The 21,490-nt window shown below is 44.1% G+C and overlaps 3 protein-coding genes across 4 annotated transcripts in view; 2 read left to right on the top strand and 1 right to left on the bottom strand.

Moving 5' to 3' along the window:
- Positions 1-14,969, bottom strand: part of LOC116941482 (uncharacterized) — a 66,913-nt gene extending 51,944 nt beyond the window's left edge. Inside the window, exon 1 of the mRNA XM_032952597.2 lies at positions 14,784-14,969. The gene's annotated coding sequence lies outside the window, so the exon portion shown is untranslated. The remainder of the gene's footprint in view (positions 1-14,783) is intronic.
- On the top strand, positions 353-6,974 carry LOC116942562 (E3 SUMO-protein ligase ZBED1-like). Of its 2 annotated transcripts, none has more exons than XM_032954752.2 (2): positions 353-503; positions 1,500-6,974. In XM_032954752.2, the coding sequence occupies exon 2, from the start codon at positions 1,740-1,742 to the stop codon at positions 3,732-3,734; it is 1,995 nt and encodes a 664-aa protein (XP_032810643.1). In that variant the 5' UTR covers positions 353-503; positions 1,500-1,739; the 3' UTR covers positions 3,735-6,974. The 2 variants fall into 2 exon arrangements, with proteins under 2 accessions (XP_032810643.1, XP_032810557.1); XM_032954666.2 differs by having other exon boundaries at positions 353-793.
- MRPS23 (mitochondrial ribosomal protein S23) lies at positions 14,654-20,359 on the top strand. The gene is made up of 5 exons (XM_032954876.2): positions 14,654-14,771; positions 16,458-16,679; positions 17,218-17,289; positions 18,051-18,171; positions 19,292-20,359. The coding sequence occupies exons 1-5, from the start codon at positions 14,725-14,727 to the stop codon at positions 19,358-19,360; spliced, it is 531 nt and encodes a 176-aa protein (XP_032810767.2). The 5' UTR covers positions 14,654-14,724; the 3' UTR covers positions 19,361-20,359.
- Positions 20,360-21,490: the final 1,131 nt, after the last annotated feature.

The raw sequence follows: 21,490 nt of genomic DNA, 5'->3' as shown, positions 1-21,490 counted from the left end.
CCAATAGCACGTAAATCATAACTGGTATAACTTATCAAAATACTTTCCATTGACCTGCCACTCCCCCCTAGATTAATTTCCGGCCCCCACCCCTCGTCCTTTGCCCCACCCTTCCATCCACCTCTAACGATTCGATTCCCTCGATTCCAATAAAATTACATATCGCGATTCTCGCATCCTACTGAATGTTTTGCCATCGAAGTTAACTCGGTCGATCGGCAACCATCGTGAGCTCGCAGACATGCCAGAGACACGTGACGCGAAGGAGCAAGCTCAACGTTCAAAAAATTTAAAAAACGCGTCAACTGTGTCGAGTTTACAAACATCGGTTCTAACCAGCCGAGAATCGCGGGTCGAGTTGAATCGACGCGAAATCGCGGGAACCCGGCGGGCCCTTGGGGGGTGGCCGCGTGTTTTTGAACTCCATCGAGGCGGCGGCAGCGGAGGCGGTCGCGAATTCGCCGCGGACGAGCGAGCGAGCAAGCAACCACGCGGGACAATAAGTAACATCGCAAACGCCGCGACAAGCGTGTGTTGACATCCAGTCCACCACACGAGCGGCGAGACACAGAGGCGGACGCGGCAGTGTTGTTGGAGGGTTTGGGCAATATGGCGATACGATGCGACGATAATCGTATCGCCCAGTGTTTCCCCCCTCCCTCCTTAAAATTATCGTAATATCGCGATTATCGCGGCTGATTTAAGATTTTTATTTTTTTTAAATCGCCGTATCTCGCTGAGCCAGAGGATGCCGCTATTTTGCGGAAGCAATTCTTAAATGCCGCGTTGGGAGGTAATTTTTTTTCTTTGCCGGAGTAATAGAGGCATGGCCGGTTGTGACACCATTGTCGGGATTTTCTGTAAATATTTTTTTAGTATTTCTCGTGTACGTGTGCGTTAATATATTGTACAGGTAACGATTACACGTATTATGGCAGGATCGTGATCAAATAATAGCGATTGAACGTTTGAATCATCTGTACTGGCAACGCATGCAAGAAGCAGGAAAACGATAAAAAAATATATTTTTTTTACAATCTGTGAGATGCAAAGTTATGGGGTAAACATCCCGACAATTGTCTTATCGTGGTCATTTATATTGTTGTATCTTGTGGTAAATTATATCGCGGTAATCGTTGGTCATAAAAGTAGTGGGGAGGTGTTGTCGACTTTTAACGGCGCTTAAATGTATGGCAACGAGTCGACGTGCCAGCAAGCGAGCCTTCCACATTTCACGTGGCCTCAGTGTACCTAGCCTGGCACCGCCACTAAGTGGCGAATGGCGATTGTTAAGTCAACACTGGGAAAACGCAGCGCACCGTCAACTCGGAACGTCACAACAACAACAAAGCGTATTGTGATATATCGTCATTGTCTTTTTTTTTAAACCAAATATTTACATCGAAATAAATGTTAACGAGCCAGATATCTGTAGTTCTAAAACAATATCAGTCTTATACCCATTGATTGTTGTTTTTTTGTTGTTGTCACTGACGCAGGTCGTTGGACCCACGTGGTTGCCCTGGGATTCACTGGTGCTTTCACTGGCTGGTGCTGCACCCTGGTTGCTTCATCCCGGGCTGTGTTGGACTACTGCCCCCCTCTCTTCTAGCTTCCGTGTTTCCCTGCCGCTAAGCCAAAAAATCCCCACCCCCCCCTTCTACCCTAACATCGAGTGATTGACAGCCCAACGTTTACGTGACCCGTCATCGTTTTCGTCACCAGTAACAATACACAAAATGGAGTCGGCATCAACAGCAGATGTTGACATTTTGCTCTTTCCGCCAGAGAAACGAATAAAATCAGCTGTCTGGGAATATTTTGGCTACCAGAAAGATGACAAGGGCTGCCTTATTAATACTGGATGGCCAATTTGCCGAACGTGTTTGGTTGCAGTATCCAACAAGGCTGGTAACACATCAAACATGATGACTCATTTGCGTGAATATCACCCAGCACTGCATACAGAAGCATCATCATCTGCTGGTGTTTCCTTTGTTTCACCAAGCTCCACCCCTGCTACTCCTAGATCCATTCCACTGTCATTTGCTGAGACTATTGAAGGGACAAGGTCTAAGAAGTTGAATCGTGAATCAAAAGAGGCCAAAGCTTTGGATAAGGCTGTGTCCTACTTCCTTGCTAAAGACATGCAACCTTTTTGCACAGTTGAAATGCCTGGTTTTAAGCAGCTTGTCTCCAAGCTGAATCCTAAGTATGACATGCCTGGCAGAACCTTTTTCACGACAAAGGCAGTACCAGAACTTTACAATGAAACAAAGGCCAAGGTCCAGCAGTCATTGGATTCTGCCTGCTGGTTCTCTGTCACAACTGACACCTGGGTGGGCTGCACTGGGAAAGGGGAGCCCTACATGAGTCTGACAGTGCACTACATCAGGGTAACAGCAGACGGTGAATGGAAGCTCGAGTCACACTGCTTGGATACATGCTACATACCCGAGGATTACAGCGGCATGCAAATTGCAGAAGCTTTCCAAGAAATGCTGCAAGAGTGGAGGCTAAATGTCCTCAAACTGAGCAGCGTCATCACAGAAAGTGCTACCAGCATGAAAAAGGCATTCAGTGAGCGGATGAAATTGCAGTGGTTGGGCTGCTTTGGCCAAAACCTAAACTTGGCCGTTCACAAGTCTCTGAAGATCGAGATTGTGGAGTCGGCAGTGAACTTATGTCGTAACGTGGTAAGTGCCTTCAATAGGAGCTGGAAGAAGAAGAGGGAATTGACGACGAAACAAGCTGAGCTGGGAATGGAGCAGCAAACCCTTATTCAAGACACAACAACCAGGTGGGGGGGCATATACGAAATGGTGGCCCGACTTCTGGAACAGCGGCAACCTGTGCGCGCTGTGTTGTCAGCAGACCAAGGAAACTTGCATCTTAATCCAATGGATACTGACATTGCAATACTTGAAGACCTGGCAGCGGTGCTCGGCCCACTGCACGAGTTCACAGACTCATTGGCCTCTGAAAAATATGTCACTGTTTCTGCCTTGCGACCAGTATTACACCACATCCTGAATGACATATTGGGGGAAAAGTACGGTGACACCAGCTTGGCGAGAGACTTAAAGACGTGCATCGCTGGTGAACTCAAGTCTTGCTATGCCAGTGACAACGTTGTTAAGATTCTCGATGTGTGCTCATTTCTAGATCCTCGATTCAAGAGTGACTTTGTAACAGATTTACCATCTGTCACCGTGGATTTGATGGAATGCATCAGCGCAGTGGAAGAAAACATTTTCACAACACAAAGTGCTGCCACGTCTACAAAACTAGAATCCGGTGCCAGCTCAGCAGGAGCTTCTGCTAATGTGACTACCTCTACTGTGAAAGAAGAAGTGCCTGGCGCAACCGGAGCCAAAACTAACAAACTTGGGGCAATACTGAAAAAGATTACGGCCGCCAACCAACTTCATAAAGAAGGCACTGACGCTGATGACGGTGCTTCATTAGCAAGCAGAGTGAGGAAAGAGATCCACCACTACATTTCTGAGCCTCTATATAATGCTGAAAGTGACCCTCTGCGTTGGTGGTCCGTTCGTTGTATTGACTTTCCCTTGCTGTCAAAGGCAGCTGAGAAGTATCTGTGCATCCCTGCCACCAGCGTACCATCTGAGCAAGCATTCAGCACACCGGGACAAATTGTCACACCGTTTAAATCGCAGCTGTCTCATGAACACTTAAACATGCTTCTTTTCTTGCATCACAACTTAAAGTAAGCCTTGACTATTGTAGTAACGCGTGTTCTGGATAAAGTACTCTGGAAAATAGATGCACCACATACTTATATAGGAGCGAACACGTGGGAGTGGTGGTTAGCACACAGCGTTCACTGATACCATAAACTCGCACCCCAAACTTGCACCCGGTGTCAATAAAGTTATACATCTGGTAACATCTACCGAATTATAAGATGCAATGCCCAACTTTTGCTTTAAAATAAGGAGGAGAAAATGATAGGGAATATGGTAGTTTTCATTTTGTGTAACTGACAGCATGTCTAAACAAAGCATTTTGGATTGTAAAGTTTTAATGATTCTAAGACTTAACGCAGGTTTTTTTGTTGTTAAACAACAGTTGCTGGCACAGGCGCAAAGACCCAAAATGTCAAGCAGTCTTCAACAGACAGCACTGTCAAAGTTATACGAGATAACAGTTAACTTTAGAAGTGAATTTAGCAAGGTTATAAGGACGAGTGGGATTTCCGAAGTTGACCAGTGCACTGGAAGAAGCAGAAAGAGAAGTGGTTTGAGCCATAGTATGGAAGTCGAACACAGTCTGGATGTATGGTGGTTGAACAGGCAAGTAGGTTTAATCCTCAAGATGGGTATAGGAATCCCTGAGTGAAATCCACAAAACAGTAACGGTCGTAGCAAGAGTGATACTATGGTGACTGACCGCCGGTGAGCGAGTGACTGGATCATTAAATCAACCTGCTGTATAACATCTATCAAGTATAGTGAAGTAGGATCTGGATGCTTTACTCCATATATGACAATTTTTCCCATTCAAATTTGTGATTCAAACAGTTCAGAGTAAAGAAAAAGGCTTTGTTATAAAATAAAACTAGCTATGATACCTCCTTAGCCAGATTTGTAATATAGCAATTCCATGACATCATGTTGGGTTGTTGCAAGTAGATTAATAGTTTTACTATGGATAAGAATATTGTTTAATATGATGGCAGAAACAATGGAATTTCCAGTCTTACATGATATATAAAATACGTATCACCCTTTTTTGGGATGCAAGATTAATTGCCCTTTTTATGTTGAGTGAACTGCAATTAAGCAAATAAGTCATCTTTAATACCGGAAGTATTGCAAAACACAACAAAAGATATACGTGTAAAATACAATTAAACACAATTTATGAGAAACTGACATCGTGATTATACCACAACACCTGTACACATGCACCCTGCAAAATGTTATATGAAACAATATCTCGTATCTGATCCGCTGGGGACTGAGGTACAAAAACACTCCGACTAGCTGGACTAATACGGGGGGCCCTGGTTCGGTTAGCTGAAACGTCCGGCTTGCCACGTAATTTAATGAAAACCTCTGGTTTTATTTATTGTGATCAGGCTTGTTTACACAGGAAAGCCTTGCTGAATCTTGACTTTTTCAGAAGGATCTACCAAATGCTTGTAGGAGGGAGTGATGATTGCTATGTATATTCCAATTGAGTAACTTGCAGATTATTTTTCAAACTTGGATCATGACGCCCGCACACAATAGCGTGTTCTGAAACAGAACACGCTATTGATCGTCCATATCACTGCCGTACGTAACAAAAATAAAATATTGTGTACATACAGTGAGGGAAAAAAGCATTTGATCCCCTGCTGATTTTGTACGTTTGCCCACTGACAAAGAAATGATCAGTCTATAATTTTAACGGTAGGTTTATTTGAACAGTGAGAGACAGAATAACAACAAAATCCAGAAAAACGCATGTCAAAAATGTTATAAATTGATTTGCATTTTAATGAGGGAAATAAGTATTTGACCCCTCTGCAAATCATGAATTAGTACTTGGTGGCAAAACCCTTGTTGGCAATCACAGAGGTCAGACGTTTCTTGTAGTTGGCCACCAGGTTTGCACACATCTCAGGAGGGATTTTGTCCCACTCTTTGCAGATCTCCAAGTCATTAAGGTTTCGAGGCCGACGTTTGGCAACTCGAACCTTCAGCTCCCTCCACAGATTTTCTATGGGATTAAGGTCTGGAGATTGGCTAGGCCACTCCAAGACCTTAATATGCTACTTCTTGAGCCACTCCTTTGTTGCCTTGGTCGTGTGTTTTGGGTCATTGTCATGCTGGAATACCCATCCACCACCCATTTTCAATGCCCTGGCTGAGGGAAGGAAGTTCTCACCCAAGATTTGATGGTACATGGCCCCGTCCATCGTCCCTTTGATGCGGTGAAGTTGTCCTGTCCCCTTAGCAGAAATACACCCCCAAAGCATAATGTTTCCGCCTCCATGTTTAACGGTGGGGATGGTGTTCTTGGGGTCATAGGCAGCATTCTTCCTCCAAACACGGCGAGTTGAGTTGATGCCAAAGAGCTCCATTTTGGTCTCATCTGACCACAACACTTACACCCAGTTGTACTCTGAATCATTCAGATGTTCATTGGCAAACTTCAGACGGGCATGTATATGTGCTTTCTTGAGCAGGGGGACCTTGCAGGCGCTGCAGGATTTCAGTCCTTCACGGCGTAGTGTGTTACCAATTGTTTTCTTGGTGACTATGGTCCCAGCTGCCTTGAGATCATTGACAAGATCCTCCCGTGTAGTTCTGGGCTGATTCCTCGCCGTTCTCATGATCATTGCAACTCCACGAGGTGAGATCTTGCATGGAGCCCCAGGCCGAGGGAGATTGACAGTTCTTTTGTGTTTCTTCCATTTGCGAATAATCGCACCAACTGTTGTCACCTTCTCACCAAGCTGCTTGGCAATGGTCTTGTAGCCCATTCCAGCCTTGTGTAGGTCTACAATCTTGTCCCTGACATCCTTGGAGAGCTCTTTGGTCTTGGCCATGGTGGAGAGTTTGCAATCTGATTGATTGCTTCTGTGGGTAGGTGTCTTTTATACAGGTAACAAGCTGAGATTAGGAGCACTCCCTTTAAGTGTGCTCCTAATATCAGCTCGTTACCTGTATAAAAGACATCTGGGAGCCAGACATCTTTCTGATTGATAGGGGGTCAAATACTTATTTCCCTCATTAAAATGCAAATCAATTTATAACATTTTTGACATGCGTTTTTCTGGATTTTTGTTGTTATTCTGTCTCTCACTGTTCAAATAAACCTACCATTAAAATTATAGACTGCTCATTTCTTTGTCAGTGGGCAAACGTACAAAATCAGCAGGGGATCAAATACTTTTTTTCCTCACTATATGTTAAATGTGTGCATTTTACTCGATAAACCAAAAAACTCAAAGTACTGGCTGTATGTGTCCCGTGTATCGTTTTCTGTCGGTCGGTTCGGTACGTTGGTCCCCATCATCTCCCACCATTCATACACCAACCCCGATAACCCCTCCCCTCTCCACTACCTCTATCATTAAGTGCATTGCAAAGTACAATACTGTACTTAACTCCGTCAATTGGTTCCTCCACTACCCCTCCGAGTAACCCCCACCACTGAAATAGGGAAATGTAATACAAATAAACACTGTCCAGCTCGTCCATCCCCTATGGGCAGGAATTCCACACAACTCCCCCTCTGTCACACCCCTCTCTCGATTTAAGGCCTCGACACAGACGTTATCTTTCTGTGTGCCTATGTGTGTCTGTGTGTGAGTCTCCCTCTGTGTGTCTGTGTGTCTCCGTGTCTATGTTTTGTCTCTTTCTCAAATTTAGCAATCTTTGGAAGAACGTAATCAACCAGGTGGGGTTTTGTTTTATCATTAATTTGTACCTGATGATGGTTGCTTGTATTCCAATCGAAACGTATTCTATTTATTTTCTTTCTACATGACTTTACCGAAAGAACCAAAGATTAATTCCTGCAAGTCACGAAAGCGTCGAATCTAGTTAGATGTAATACACTTTAAATACTATTTATCCATATTTTTGACGTACACTATATAACATGGTTTCGTCTAGGGGTTGGAAAACAATAACGAGCCATGTTTTTTTTTTAATTCGTTACAAAACTCAATATTTCAAGAGCCGCAATGCATGTGAAATACATACATTGCATCACGAAAACAGTCCTGAAAGAGCTGCATGCGGCTCCAAAGCCGCAAGTTGCCGATTCCTTCCTGTTCTTCTTTGGTTCTTTCGGTAAAGTCACGTAGAATGAGAATAAAATAATAAGATAAAACAATAAAATTCTCACGGCGTTTCGGCCACAATACAAGTGGCCTTCTTCAGGTGAAATGAACAAACCTGTCGGGACGACAGAGCTACAATGAACGCTGCTAAGATTCGCAGCGTCTTAAGCTGGTTGAGAGAAGTGAGGCACCTTGACAAAGGGGTTTACATATCAAATAGCAAAATTTAGCATTGAAACAGTTGAGGGATTAGCTTGTGACTGGTCACAGAAATAGCTTTGTTAAAGTCAAAGCCTACACATCCACAGAGGGACCTCGTAAATGGACGCCAAAGGGGCTGCAACAACTCAACTATTATACAGTAAACCGTGTAGTGTATACCCAGTTGCTGTTAATAGCTCTGCTTATTGAAGAATATATTGAGTACATTTATTATATTGATGTAATTTAGACTTAGGTGTGTTTTTTTACATCGGTTTACTGTATGATAGTTGAGTTGTTGCAGCCCGTTTGGCGTCCATGTACGAGGTGCCTCTGTGGATGTGTAGGCTTTGACTTTAACATAGCTATTTCTGTGACCAGTCACAAGCTAATCCCTCAACTGTTTCAATGCTAAATTCTCCTGTTTGATATGTAAACCCCTTTGTCAAGGTGCCTCACTTCTCTCAACCAGCTTAAAAGACGCTGCGAATCTTAGCAGCGTTCATTCTAGCCCTGTCGTCCCGACAGGTTTGTTCCTTTCACCTGAAGAAGGCCACTTGTGTTGTGGCCGAAACGTCATGATAATTTTATTGTTTTATCTTATTATTTTATTCTCATTCTATGTGACTTTACCGAAAGAACCAAAGAAGATGAATCCTTGCAGTCACGAAAGCTTTAAATCGAGATTCCTTCCTGGTCGAGTCAACTATAGACCATGTTATATTCTTAGCTCTTTCGGTAAAGTCACGTTGAAGGGAAACAATAAAATAATACATAAAACAATAAAAATTCTCACGACGTTTCGACCATAACACAAACGGTCGTCATCAGGTGTGAAAAAACCAACGGCAAGAAACATTTGAAAGAAGTGTCGGTTCGCATTAACTTATTTATTTTTAAACGGCGTATTTATAAAAAAACGTCAGTGCCACGTGCAGCGATTTGGCAGTTTATTTAGAAGGACTAGTCCATCTATGTTCTGAAAAGAGGAGGGGGGAGACGAAAAATTAATGTATGCTGTCTGAAAGCCACCGTAAGCGTGAACAATCAATTAAGACCTGAAATGGTTTATCAAATCCTTCCAATGATTGCTAAGCCAGAATCCATCTTCTCGGTTGAAATTGTCTCTGTGCTTGTATATGTGGATAGCCTCATGAACGAATCTCTCATGGTAGCCAGATGGCTTACAAAGAACCTCTGTCTTGGAAAAGTCAATGTCATGTGAGCCTACTGAATTATAACAATGATCTGCCACGGCCGAGGTGTTGGTCCTACCGTGTTTAAGGTCTGCTTTGTGTTCACGAATGCGGTCCGAGACATGGCGTTTGGTTTCTCCAATGTAACTACTACCACAGAGGCAACTTAGTTTGTAGACACCGGGGTATTGTATCTCCGGAATCACATCTTTTACAGACGGAACCAGATCACGGATTTTATGTAATGTGTTGAAACGGACCTGGATCTTGTGTTTATTCAAGATTTTGGAAATCTTTTTTTGTGATCCCTGCAATGTAGGGTAAAGTGATGGTTTTGAAAGGCTCCTCAAGAGGGTCCTTCTTCATGGTTTGAGTGATAGCTTTGCGGATTGTATAGTCGGAGTAACCATTAGCCTTAAGAACTTGGTGTACGTGCTTGAGTTCACTGCCTATGTGTTCCTGGTCGGATATGCATTGGGCTCTATGGTACAGAGTCTTGATGAGAGAATTCTTCTGTGATGGATGGTGGTGGGAATCCGGTTTCAGATAAGCATCCGTATGGGTAGATTTCCTGTAGACAGAGTGGCTCATTTAACCATCAGGTCTCTTTTTTATTAGGACATCCAAAAAAGGTAGCTTGCCATCTTTTTCGACTTCCATGGTAAATCTGATGGCTGGGTGTATGGAATTGATGCGGTCGAAGAATTGGTCTAGGGCAGGCCAGCCATGTGGCCAGATGACAAAAGTGTCATCCACGTACCTCGTCCATAAGGTTGGGCGCAGAGTCGCAGTGTGGATGGCGTCAGTCTCAAATTTCTCTAACATTTTCATGGAGAAATTTGAGACTGACGCCATCCAGACTGCCACTCTGCGCCCAACCTTATGGAAGAGGTACGTGGATGACACGTTTGTCATCTGGCGACATGGCCGGCCTGCTCTAGACCAATTCTTCGACCACATCAATTCCATACACCCAGCCATCAGATTTACCATGGAAGTCGAAAAAGATGGCAAGCTACCTTTTTTGGATGTCCTAATAAAAAAGAGACCTGATGGTTCAATGAGCCACTCTGTCTACAGGAAAGCTACCTATACGGATGCTTATCTGAAACCGGATTCCCACCACCATCCATCACAGAAGAATTATCTCATCAAGACTGTACCATAGAGCCCAATGCATATCTGACCAGGAACACATATGCAGTGAACTCAAGCACGTACACCAAGCTCTTAAGGCTAATGGTTACTCCGACTATACAATCCGCAAAGCTATCACTCAAACCATGAAGAAGGACCCTCTTGAGGAGCCTTTCAAAACCATCACTTTACTCTACATTGCGGGGATCACAAAAAAGATCTCCAAAATCTTGAATAAGCACAAGATCCAGGTCCGTTTCAACACATTACATAAAATCCGTGATCTGGTTCCGTCTGTAAAAGATGTGATTCCGAACATACAGTACCCTGGTGTCTACAAACTAAGTTGCCTCTGTGGTAGTAGTTACATTGGAGAAACCAAACGCCATGTCTCGGACCACATTCGTGAACACAAAGCAGACCTTAAACACGGTAGGACCAACACCTCGGCCGTGGCAGATCATTGTTATAATTCAGTAGGCTCACATGACATTGACTTTTCCAAGACAGAGGTTCTTTGTAAGCCATCTGGCTACCATGAGAGATTCGTTCATGAGGCTATCCACATATACAAGCACAGAGACAATTTCAACCGAGAAGATGGATTCTGGCTTAGCAATCATTGGAAGGATTTGATAAACCATTTCAGGTCTTAATTGATTGTTCACGCTTACGGTGGCTTTCAGACAGCATACATTAATTTTTCGTCTCCCCCCACTTTTCAGAACATAGATGGACTAGTCCTTCTAAATAAACTGCCAAATCGCTGCGCGTGGCGCTGACATTTTTTATAAATAAATACGCCGTTTAAAAATAAATTAATTAATGCGAACCGACACTTCTTTCAAATGTTTCTTGCCGTTGGTTTTTTCACACCTGATGACGACCGTTTGTGTTATGGTCGAAACGTCGTGAGAATTTTTATTGTTTTATATATATTTTATTATTTTATTGCTTCCCTTCAACGTGACTTTACCGAAAGAGCTAAGAATATGAATTACGGCAGTCACGAAAGCTTTAAATCAAAATTTATAGACCATGTTATAAATATATTTTAGTCTAGTCAACGAGACCTAGTGATATAGTGTATGTTTGAAATAGACTCGTGCAGGTTGAAAATAATGTCACTGCATATTTAATGTAAATGATTCAGTTATATTATTTTCTTTACATTTTTATTAGTTTATTTTTTTCATTGACCACCTATTCCAGCTAAATGCAAAATCCGACTATCTGAGGTTTTACCGTGGAAAAATGTTGAATATGCAAGTATAGAAAATTACGCTGAAAATGTTTTTACGTCATGCACAAATAGGCATACAAAAATATTCCTGGAGAAAAGTAAAGCACAAACTACTTTAAACATAGGAAGATGCTTTACCTTATAAGTGGATGTAGGAGAGATTAAGAATACCATGTATGTGAAAAAGTCAGATTTGTAAACATTTCAAGAACATGACAGACCGTGCAAAAATTCTGCACTGGGTGGGGGCGCTTAATTGGTCAGGGCCGATATGTGGTCAGATATGCAACACTCTTAATCATAACCTACGAGTGCACGGATTTTACAAAAATAATAAATTAGACGATGTTATATTCTTAAATAACATGTACAAGTTTGCTAAACATTTGGGAGATAACTGTGTAAAGGCACAACTGGAAAACAACAAATGAGTACCTAGAGCAAATACCGAAAGTGGATTGGGATCAAATTAAGAGGTGAACGACAGCAGATTGGAGTGAATTTGAAAAGCTAAACTTGATATTTAGGAACATACTAATACAGTAAAACCTTGGATTGCGAGTAACTTGGTCTGCGAGTGTTTTGCAAGACGAGCAAAATTTTAACATGAATATTAATTTGATAAACGAGCGAGGTCTTGCAATACGAGTAGTAGTACGTATAGACGCTTTGTACTGCCGAGCGTCACGTGATCACAACTGATATACGAGTGCTTTGGATTACAAACACGTTTCCGGAACGAATTATGCTCGCAATCCAAGGTTTTACTGTATCTGAATTACTTGTTTTAAGCAAGGCATACTGCCTGATATGGCATGGATCGTAAACATGAACACTGACGAATAATGTGGAGCAAAAGCTCAAAAGTGTGCCAAGCATGGAGCTGTGCATTCTTGGGATTGTAGAAAGAGGAACACGTGAATTCAAGAACACGCAGGTTAAAGACTTAATCTTGACTTAAGTAAAATATGTGGGCTTGGGCGTAACATGTTGCTGCCAGAAGGGATAAATGGCCAGTGGGTGAAAATAACTACTTAGTGGCAAAGGAGGGACCGTGCCCAAAACTACGTCAATCGCAGAGATGGAGTAATGAAAGGCTTGTGTGCAGGTGCTATGTGAATCGTTTCAGTGCGAGGGATGGGGAGGCCTTCATCCAGCAGTGGATTTTTAAACTACAGGATCGTTTTCGTGATTCAGGGTCACGATTACATGCAAACATTGAGCATTTTTCAAGAACGACTAAAGAATATATTGAGCAACACAGCCGCGACAACTCGACTACAATCGCACGACTAGAACGTCTCAATCACAGCAGCAACGTGACTATTATTGGGTTGAACTAGCAATCTTGTATCCGTGGTACGCACGGTAAAGGCACCAGCAGAGTCAACGATATGTATGGAAAATTAACCAGGAACTGGAAATTAAAGAGAGAAGACAAAGAATGGGAATAGGATGGAAAGGGGAATGGAAAAACGTGACCAAAGATTAGGAAAAGGCGACATAAAAACCTCGACGCTGGTGCACGGAACGGCACCTGTTTTCACAGTGGGGATGGCCACAGAGGCATCGGGGTTTATGGGCGTCTTGAGCTGAATCACATATAGAAATGTAGATATTCTGTCCTGTATAGATGAGAAGGGAGTGATTCAGAATGTGGATGGCCCACACACAAGGCTCGGTATTGTAAACTAAATTATATTTTTTACTTGACCAGGTAAAGTCCACTGAGCTATATACTGTATCTATTTTTTCAGAAGCGACCTGGCCACAAATGATCGCTCAACGAAGTGATTGTTTTTTTCGGTAAAGTCACGTAGAGTGTGGGATTCCTGCAGTCACGAAAGCTTCAAATCAACTCTAAACGCGTGATGCTGATGCTAAATGTGGAGGGGAAAAAACCGGAGGACTTGGAGAAAAAAAATCGACGTGAGAGAGGCACCGCAAAATCATAATATAAAGGCCTCAGAGTCGGGATCGAACCCACACCCTTCCCGCATTGCGGGCAAAGGTAGTTAACGTCTCGTCGCCGTCATTTGTGGGAGCCTTGAGCCGATTAAGATCGATTAAGATTCGCGCTGTTGGCTACTTACGGTGCGAAATAAGTTTTAAATAGATACATACAAAGTGCCACCCAGCTGCGTTGCTATATTTCTATATATCTCAACCATCGACAACAACAACAACCACCACCACCACACGAACAACAGCAAGCTGCTTGACCGGTGCTTTTCACCCGTTACATGAACATATTGCAGGGCACTGTATGTGGAACTTCTTTCGCACCGTACGTAGCAAAAACCGTGCTAATCGGAGGCGCGAAATTACCAACGACACGTCTGGTGATCGTGCGTTTGGCAGTGGTGCAACAAATCACAAATTACAAAACAACACAACACGTTCGTTCATAACGCGAGCCTTAAAACGGAACGTAAATATAATATAGGCGACGTTTCGGGCAATAGCCCATCTTTATAGCGCGCATTGCCACAGCGAATAATAGCTGCAGACCGCACAGTTTAACACCATGAGGCCTGATAAGAATCACATCCGGATTAAGTTTTATATATATGTGCGTATTGTTTCCTAGTAGGCGCTAATATGTAACAAATACACCCTTCAGTAAATCAAAAAATAATTATTAAAAAAAACACTCCAAACAATAAATGTCAAAGTATTACAACCAGCATCATCGGGCAAAATCGCTTTTTTGATGAAGCTGGTTGTTGTAATCACCAACCAAAACATCACGGTACTCTCAAATTGTAAATGTTGTGCGTTTTACTCTCCAACACGCCGGTGTGCTGAAGTCGTAACGAATTGGCACGTAATGTTTACCTCACAAACCTTACTCATTGGCTGTGTCGGGTGGTGGCGGGTTAACGACACATTTATATTTACGCGATCTAACCTCCACCAACTGCGCCTCTCCCCTCCCCCTCCACCCCAAAAAAAAGAACACCTTTATTACGGATATTGATCGCGAAAGCTTACGTTTTAAACCATTACTGTACGGTCCCAAATAACGACATGACGTCACTACACCGGTAACATTAACTCGATGGATGACGTCACGTCAACGGTGGGGGGCTAGGGGGTGACATCACCCACCCCCCCTCAACTGCCACCATCCTCACTACATCATGGCGGGGCTGACTCGCATCGAGCGTCACGGCACCATCTTCTCGCGGTGCGCCCCCACCTCTCCTCCTCCTCTCCTCCTCCTCTGCTCGCGGTTGTCGCGCTCCCGCGGCGCCGCCGTCGTCGTGGTCGCGCCGCTCTTAGCCGCCGCGGCTGCTGCTGCTGCCGCCACCGCTCGTCGCGGGTTCTGTGAGCGCGACCGACCACTGCCGCCGCCGCCGCCTCCTCCTGCCTTAGGCCGCGGCGTTCAGGGTCACCGGGTCACGTGACCCCCCCCTCCTCCTCTCCCCTCCTCCCCAAACACGTGGGAGCGGTGGCGCAGCGGTGAGCGCGTCCTCGCTCGGCGGGCGTCGTTCGCCGCTCGAAAGCAAGAACGGTTCTCCTCGCGATTGCGATAGGCGCGCCGGAGAGATGAAGACGCCTCTCTCGCGAACCCCGCACTTGTGCCCGATTTGTCGGGAAATTCACGCGCGCGCAGCGTTGTGAATGTGGCCAGCCTTTCGAATTCGTTCGGAGGTTGGCTGCCCGCCCGCCCGCCCGCCTGTGGTCCGGCGAAGCACACGGAAGCTTCCTCTTTCTCGGGACAAAGTTATGCCCTGGTCCCCGTACCTACGCTTGGCAAACGTGGAATCATCCAAAGGAATATTCTGCGCCGGTTTGAAACGTTCAGGCGAGGCTTTAAATAGACTGGATTTGTGTGAGGAGCTCACGGATCCTTGAGATAGGTCATGCAGCCCGCATGCCCAAGCAGCTTCTGTTTGGCTGGATAGAGGGGGGGGGCTAAACGGGCTCGGGACTAACTAGAGAATAGATGGAGTGATGTGGTACAGGAGGACGTGGAGAGAGCTGATGGGACTTGCCGACGACCGGTACCGGCGGTGTCGAGATCGGCCTCTGTGGAGGAGGCTCGTGAAGGACGCCGCTTCTGGCCAGTTGGAGGTAGTCGCCCTCCCAGCAACAACAACGGAGGGCGGAGGAGCGACGCTCACAACAACGAGCGACGCTCACAACAACGAGCGGAGCGCCGGGTGGCTAAAGCACAGTAGGAAACAGGTCGGGTCATCTCAGTCAACCCATGGCAGCGAGGTCTGTTCCGTGACCTTCCAGGGAGCCTTCGACATTTCACGTGGCCTCAAAGTGCACCTAGCATTCTAGATTGGAAGCTTTCGTGACTGCATGAATCCATAGGTATACCTACGTGACTTTGCCGGAAGAGCCAGAGAAGTACGCACCTAGCATGGTACAAGCTCCGTGATGAACGGCGGTTGTTGTGCCTGTGTGTATGTGTGTAAGGACATGAATTAAGTTAATGTATTGTCGATAACGGAGGATATATTAAATTGGTTTCCTACGTTAAATTATTGCCAGTTTTTTGAACGTACGTAAGTAATGAAACAGAGCAACACATTGAGGTGCCGCGTTGGCGAGATGTTAACCACCTCGCCTGGTATGCAGGAGTTTGTGGGTTGCATCCCGACCCTGACGCCCCGTATATTTGAAGTTTTGCATGTTCTCCCCGTGGTCGTGTGGATCTTTCTCCGGGTCCTCCCGTTATTTCCTCCACATTTAGAAACGTGCGTCTATAGAGTGTTTGGCCCGCAATAAATGCCCACGTGATAAGCCACTTGAGCTATCGTTTGTGGCCAGGTCGCTTCTGATGAAGAGCTACACGCCTTCCTTGGCAAAGTTAAAACAAAACACAAAAAAAGTTGAAGTCTTTCTGTGTGCAACGCAGGGTGCGCGACCTAATGCGTGCCCAGGTGGTCAAGGAGGCGGACAGGCCACTGTGGTACGACATCTACGCTGCCTTCCCGCCGAAGCGCGAGCCCAAGTACCAGGGCACGTGGACGCCACTGCTGCCCACGCGCTCGCAGCGCAAAGTCGCGCACCGTGAACAGCTGCGCCCCGAGCCGGACCCCGTGCGCCCCATCGTTTACGCCGAGGACACCGTTCGCGCGTACGTCCGCCCGCCCTCGCCCCTCTGGGACGAATATTGAGATTCCATTTGATTAGTCGGATCTCCTAGAGGCGCCTTTGCACAATGATCTTGTCAAGTCTGTTGCTTAAATGCATCCGTGAAAAAAGATTATAGAGCTATGAGCTTCGTAGCTCATCGGATGCATCCAGCCTAAATAAAGATTGTGACTGCCAGACTTTTGGCCAAGGACGTCACGAGAGGCCACCTCATCGGTGTTCTTTGTATAGAGATCTCAGCGGAGACTGGTGTGCGGTGTTGTCGATGGTTCCTGTCGTGGAACTGGCTTGGCAATCTATTGCTGAACACCCCCATTGGAGACTGATTTGTTAATCTTTTGTCTGGAAACTCCATCATAGACTGTTGTACAGTCATACGCCTGTATGTGAGAGTCCACATGTGAATGTGTGATCGTGTGTTCATATGTGCTGGTCTGGATGTCACATTTTTCTTGCACGTAGTGTTGTGCATGTATTGACCCATGTGCGTGCATGTTTATGTTACGTGTTTACGTATGCAGGCGATTTTTCCAGACATACACTGCGGGCCGGTACGACCTCACCAGACCCAACTTTGTGTCGCTCTCACAGAGGTGAGGTGTGCTATTCATGTGACCACAGATGATACGTATGTATGTATGTATATATGTTGAACTTTTTTCGCACGTACGTAGCCAACTGCAAAAAGCAGTTCTAAAGGAAAGAGTTTTCAATCTAGATTCAAAATTGCCTAGCTCCAGTGGCCTCTTAATATTGGAAGATTACTGATTGTCATGTGCTTGTGTGATTGCATTGCAGAATTGTTGCAGCATTGTGTGTTGGCTTTGCATTGTTACACAGTAGTTTGGTGTGCATTATTTTTGTATGATGCATATTAAGGGATAGGTGTGCATGATATGACTGTTGGGGTATGGATGTTTGTGTTGGCGATATGCAACGTATTGAGGTAATATTCTATTTTATTGCCATGAAATTTGGTAATACTTAAAAGTAAAGTTAACGTTCATGCTTTGTTGTAGCACTGCACCGATATCAGCATCATATGTTGCAGCTGAAGTGGGCAGTGTATCAGTAAGGTGTACGTTGATGTTAAATTGTATTGTGCTTGTGGTGAGATACTGCCAATGTATATTTTCTATGGCTGTTTGAAGTGTGGTCAAATCACCTCCACTGCTGACGCGATGTTGGGAGGCCTTCATCCAGCAGTGGATTGACAAATGGTTGATCATTGTGGCAATTCGTGGCTGTTCAAATATGGTTCTGGTGTGGTTGTGTGGGTGCATCACAGGTCTATGCCCTCGTTCGTGGAGAAGTGTGGTTGTTGATGTGCGGTGATCGTGATGATTTGATGTAGGTTTGTGCAGCGCTATGAGGATCTTCAGGCATCTGGGGATCACCCTGAAGAGAATCTATTTGAGGAAACTGGGAAAGCATTGTTGGCAGATGGCATTGTACTGCGGCGAAAAGGCAGCAAGGTATTCCACATGTTGAATCTGGAACCTACAACACACAGCCCCCAGAACCAACATTACATACCATAACACAGGAACACCAAAGTCGTCAACTCAAAACAAAAAAAGCAATTGGAACCCAAGAACTCGTAACACAGTGATCAAAACCCATGGTCTCAAAGTACGCAACATACTCAGGGTTATAGACACACATTACTCCAACACCCTTATTTTGGGTTATGTTTTGAACTTGCATATAGCCTTTGTCCAAGGTTGATCAATGACTATTTTTGGTTTATGCTGAGGGTTTTAGTCATTGAATAGGCAACAATGTATCTGTTCATAATAGAACATGGAAACACAAAGCATTGAAGATGCAATTATGAAGAAGAACAGGTTGCGGTCATGGGTAGAGCACATGTACAGGATGGAGGAAGGGAATTTACCGAGCATTGGAGTGGTTTCCTAGATGCTGGTGACCAAGGGAAGGCTCTAAAGCCAAATGGTACGATATTTTTAGAAAGGCCCTTGTGGGCAGGGTATACATTTTGCAGAAGCTGAGCGATTTGGCAGAACGAAAGTGGTGATTGTGAGGTGTGGTGGCATTGGCAGCATTCATTATGATGGCCTCTTGATCTTGCCTTAAAACCTTAGGCATACGCCCTTGGATGCATCACGTATTCTTTCATTGTTTGCTGAATTAAGGTCAGTGTTGTGCCCTGGGATTATGTTCTGCCAGTGTCCTGGTCTGTTTTCTGGTTTGTATCTCAGGTCAGCATGAGGTTTGTACTAAGAATTATTTTCAAAGCTGCATATTGGGTTAGTTTAAAGTTTATTTTGTTTAACCAGGTGAAAACCCAAGAGACCAGGATAGTCTAATTTGCAAGAGTTACCTGGGTCTGGTCATTAGTTGGGTGAAAAAAATATTCGTGGCTTGTGTCAGGGCTTGCTGGTTATGTCCTGGTTTGTGTTGGTGCCTGGTGTTATGTCAGAGTTTACTGTAAACAGTGTCCTGGTTTGTGTTCTGTCGTTATGTCTCTGGACAGGTAGCAACACTGACCTTCAAGTACTGTCATTCAATTGCATGAGATGTATTCATCAATCGACGTCACTGGTGTTAATCGTTTGTGTGTTTGCTTTTCAGCTTGAAACAGAGGCAGAAGCGACCCCTGTGGGAGCATCAGACCAGCCTTCTGAACCCACAACATCTTAACCACAAAACAACACGTGCACCAGCAACTGAATACTGTGACATTCATTGAACCAGCTTAGAGAGCTCACTGGTTGTGTATATCTATTCTGAAGAGATATATTCCAAATAATTCACACCAAAATAGTTTCATCTCTTTTAAATGAGCTAAAGGAACCATCACCCACACCGCTCGTCGTGACCTTTATCGCTAGCGGATACTTAATGCTCGGGGATAAAGATTTTCCCTTGCTAAGACTCCTGTACATCATGATAATAATTTATATTGTGGTCCAGTATGCATGTACAACATGGGCACATGTACATGCCCCCCCCACCCTATGGGCTTCCAAAAGTATTTTACCTGGGTCAAACACAAATATGACAACCAGGGTTGCAGTCAGTTTCCTCTAACTCGAAAGGGTCACACTGTACACACAGTGTACGAATCACTGCACCACCACTGCCATTATAACAATTCCAAAAGTGAGTGTTGGAGATAGACCTTAACGATGGATCAAATTTACATCATGTGGCCAAATAATGTTTTCAAGGGATTGTGGATTTTTTTGTCCATTTGGCAATGCTGCCCTCTATTGAGAGGCAAATCAGAAACCAGTGAAGGGTGCATGGCTGGATTTTTATCAGCTCAGTTTATTTTGAGTTGAGGCTGATTGCCCTAAGAAGAGATTTTCATTGGCTACCTGACCATAACGTCTGATAGGGTATCAAACATGTGATATGGGAAGGTAGGGTTTAGAGAGGTTGCATTGAACACCATGGACATTTTATGAACATGGATAATTACCAGAATTGTGCGCAATCGAAAGCTTGTGCATCTGATCCAGCTGTAAATATATGGTGATCACCCTGGTCATACACAAGATATTTGATGTTGCATAATTTACACTTCATGATTGGCTTGGTAATACCACAGTCGCTTGGGTATTTCACAGATTTGATTCGTTTTTTTACTGCAGGAAAACATCTGTTTAATAAAGAACTATTTATGATCCCTAATAATCTTGCCTTTTTTATGTTTTCACAAACCTACACAATGTACATTAAGCAAGCAAAAGCAAATTGATGTCACCAGCACGAGAGAGTTATACCTCTGAATTTCTGAATGCTAACCAATTACAGCAGGACACCTTATCGGAGCTGTGTAGGACACTGAATTGTGGATATGAACATCGAGGATATGAGATGTTTCACAACTTTAACTCGTAAGATTTTTTTTTCCTCCTGAGTTTGGCAACTCCTGCTTCCTACAGTGACTTCCCTTGCAGTATTGCTTTTAATAAAAAAATGACATCGCCCGAGTAGATTTGGTCTTGTCCATTTGGTCATATCTGTCACTTTTGCAATGGATGTATGGACATCCGTCAATATAAGGTGCTTACTTTTTTTTTTACACTAATGAGAATTTGCAACAATACCACAAGAAATGTGCTGCTGCCTCCGGGCTCTGGAGAGCACCTGGAGAAGATTCCAGGCCACGTGTTGACAATGATGGCGAACAAGTGGAGACTGACTTTTTGAAGCTATTAACATTCATTTATTATTATGTTACAGTGTATCCATATTCTCATTCGAAACGACAGTCCCATATAAGTGTTAAAACCTTTTTTAAGCACCCCATTTATACGCAACAGATACATGAATGAATATTCCTCAAGAAATTATGGATGTCGAATCCTACTTTCCACTCCGTATACGGAAAATATAGTTCCTGCAAAGTTGCTCATATAGCGAATTTCCGTATATTGTTTTGCCGTAAATGAGGGATGATTTTGAAACAGTTCTGAAAAACAAATTGGACTGGCATTTCAGTGTTTGCGTACACTAGGGGGCACAGTTTATGCAATCACTGGCGAATAGCCAAAGACATTTGGCGAAGCTGCTGCGTTGGCAGTGGTACACAAGCACGATTTAAAAAAATTACTCGACCACATTTCAGGAAATGGGAGTTCTCTACAGCATGCGCTATATATTTAAGGAAGTGTCATTGATTAATCTTTTTCAGCCAAAATAGGTGGTGGTGGGGAACTGTTCCCCACAATTTTCCATCCTGGCAATCTTATGATTTACCACAATTCGGGGTTCCAATTCTATTCAAGATTTTTTTTTTATTGAAGTCAATTGGGTTTCTAG

The sequence above is a fragment of the Petromyzon marinus genome, chromosome 1 (genome assembly GCF_048934315.1).
Source record: "Petromyzon marinus isolate PM22_M1 ecotype Great Lakes invasive population chromosome 1, UKy_Petmar_22M1.pri1.0, whole genome shotgun sequence".
Classification (NCBI taxonomy): Eukaryota; Metazoa; Chordata; class Hyperoartia; order Petromyzontiformes; family Petromyzontidae; genus Petromyzon; species Petromyzon marinus.
This window is presented reverse-complemented; position numbering and strand designations above follow the sequence as displayed.

Coding starts and splice junctions, on each gene's coding strand:
- LOC116942562 (XM_032954752.2), top strand. CDS start 1,740: ATGGAGTCGGCATCAACAGCAGATGTTGACATTTTGCTCTTTCCGCCA.
- MRPS23 (XM_032954876.2), top strand. CDS start 14,725: ATGGCGGGGCTGACTCGCATCGAGCGTCACGGCACCATCTTCTCGCG. Junction 17,290..18,050: donor TTTGTGTCGCTCTCACAGAG/GTGAGGTGTGCT, acceptor GATTTGATGTAG/GTTTGTGCAGCGCTATGAGG. Junction 18,172..19,291: donor TGCGGCGAAAAGGCAGCAAG/GTATTCCACATG, acceptor TTTGCTTTTCAG/CTTGAAACAGAGGCAGAAGC.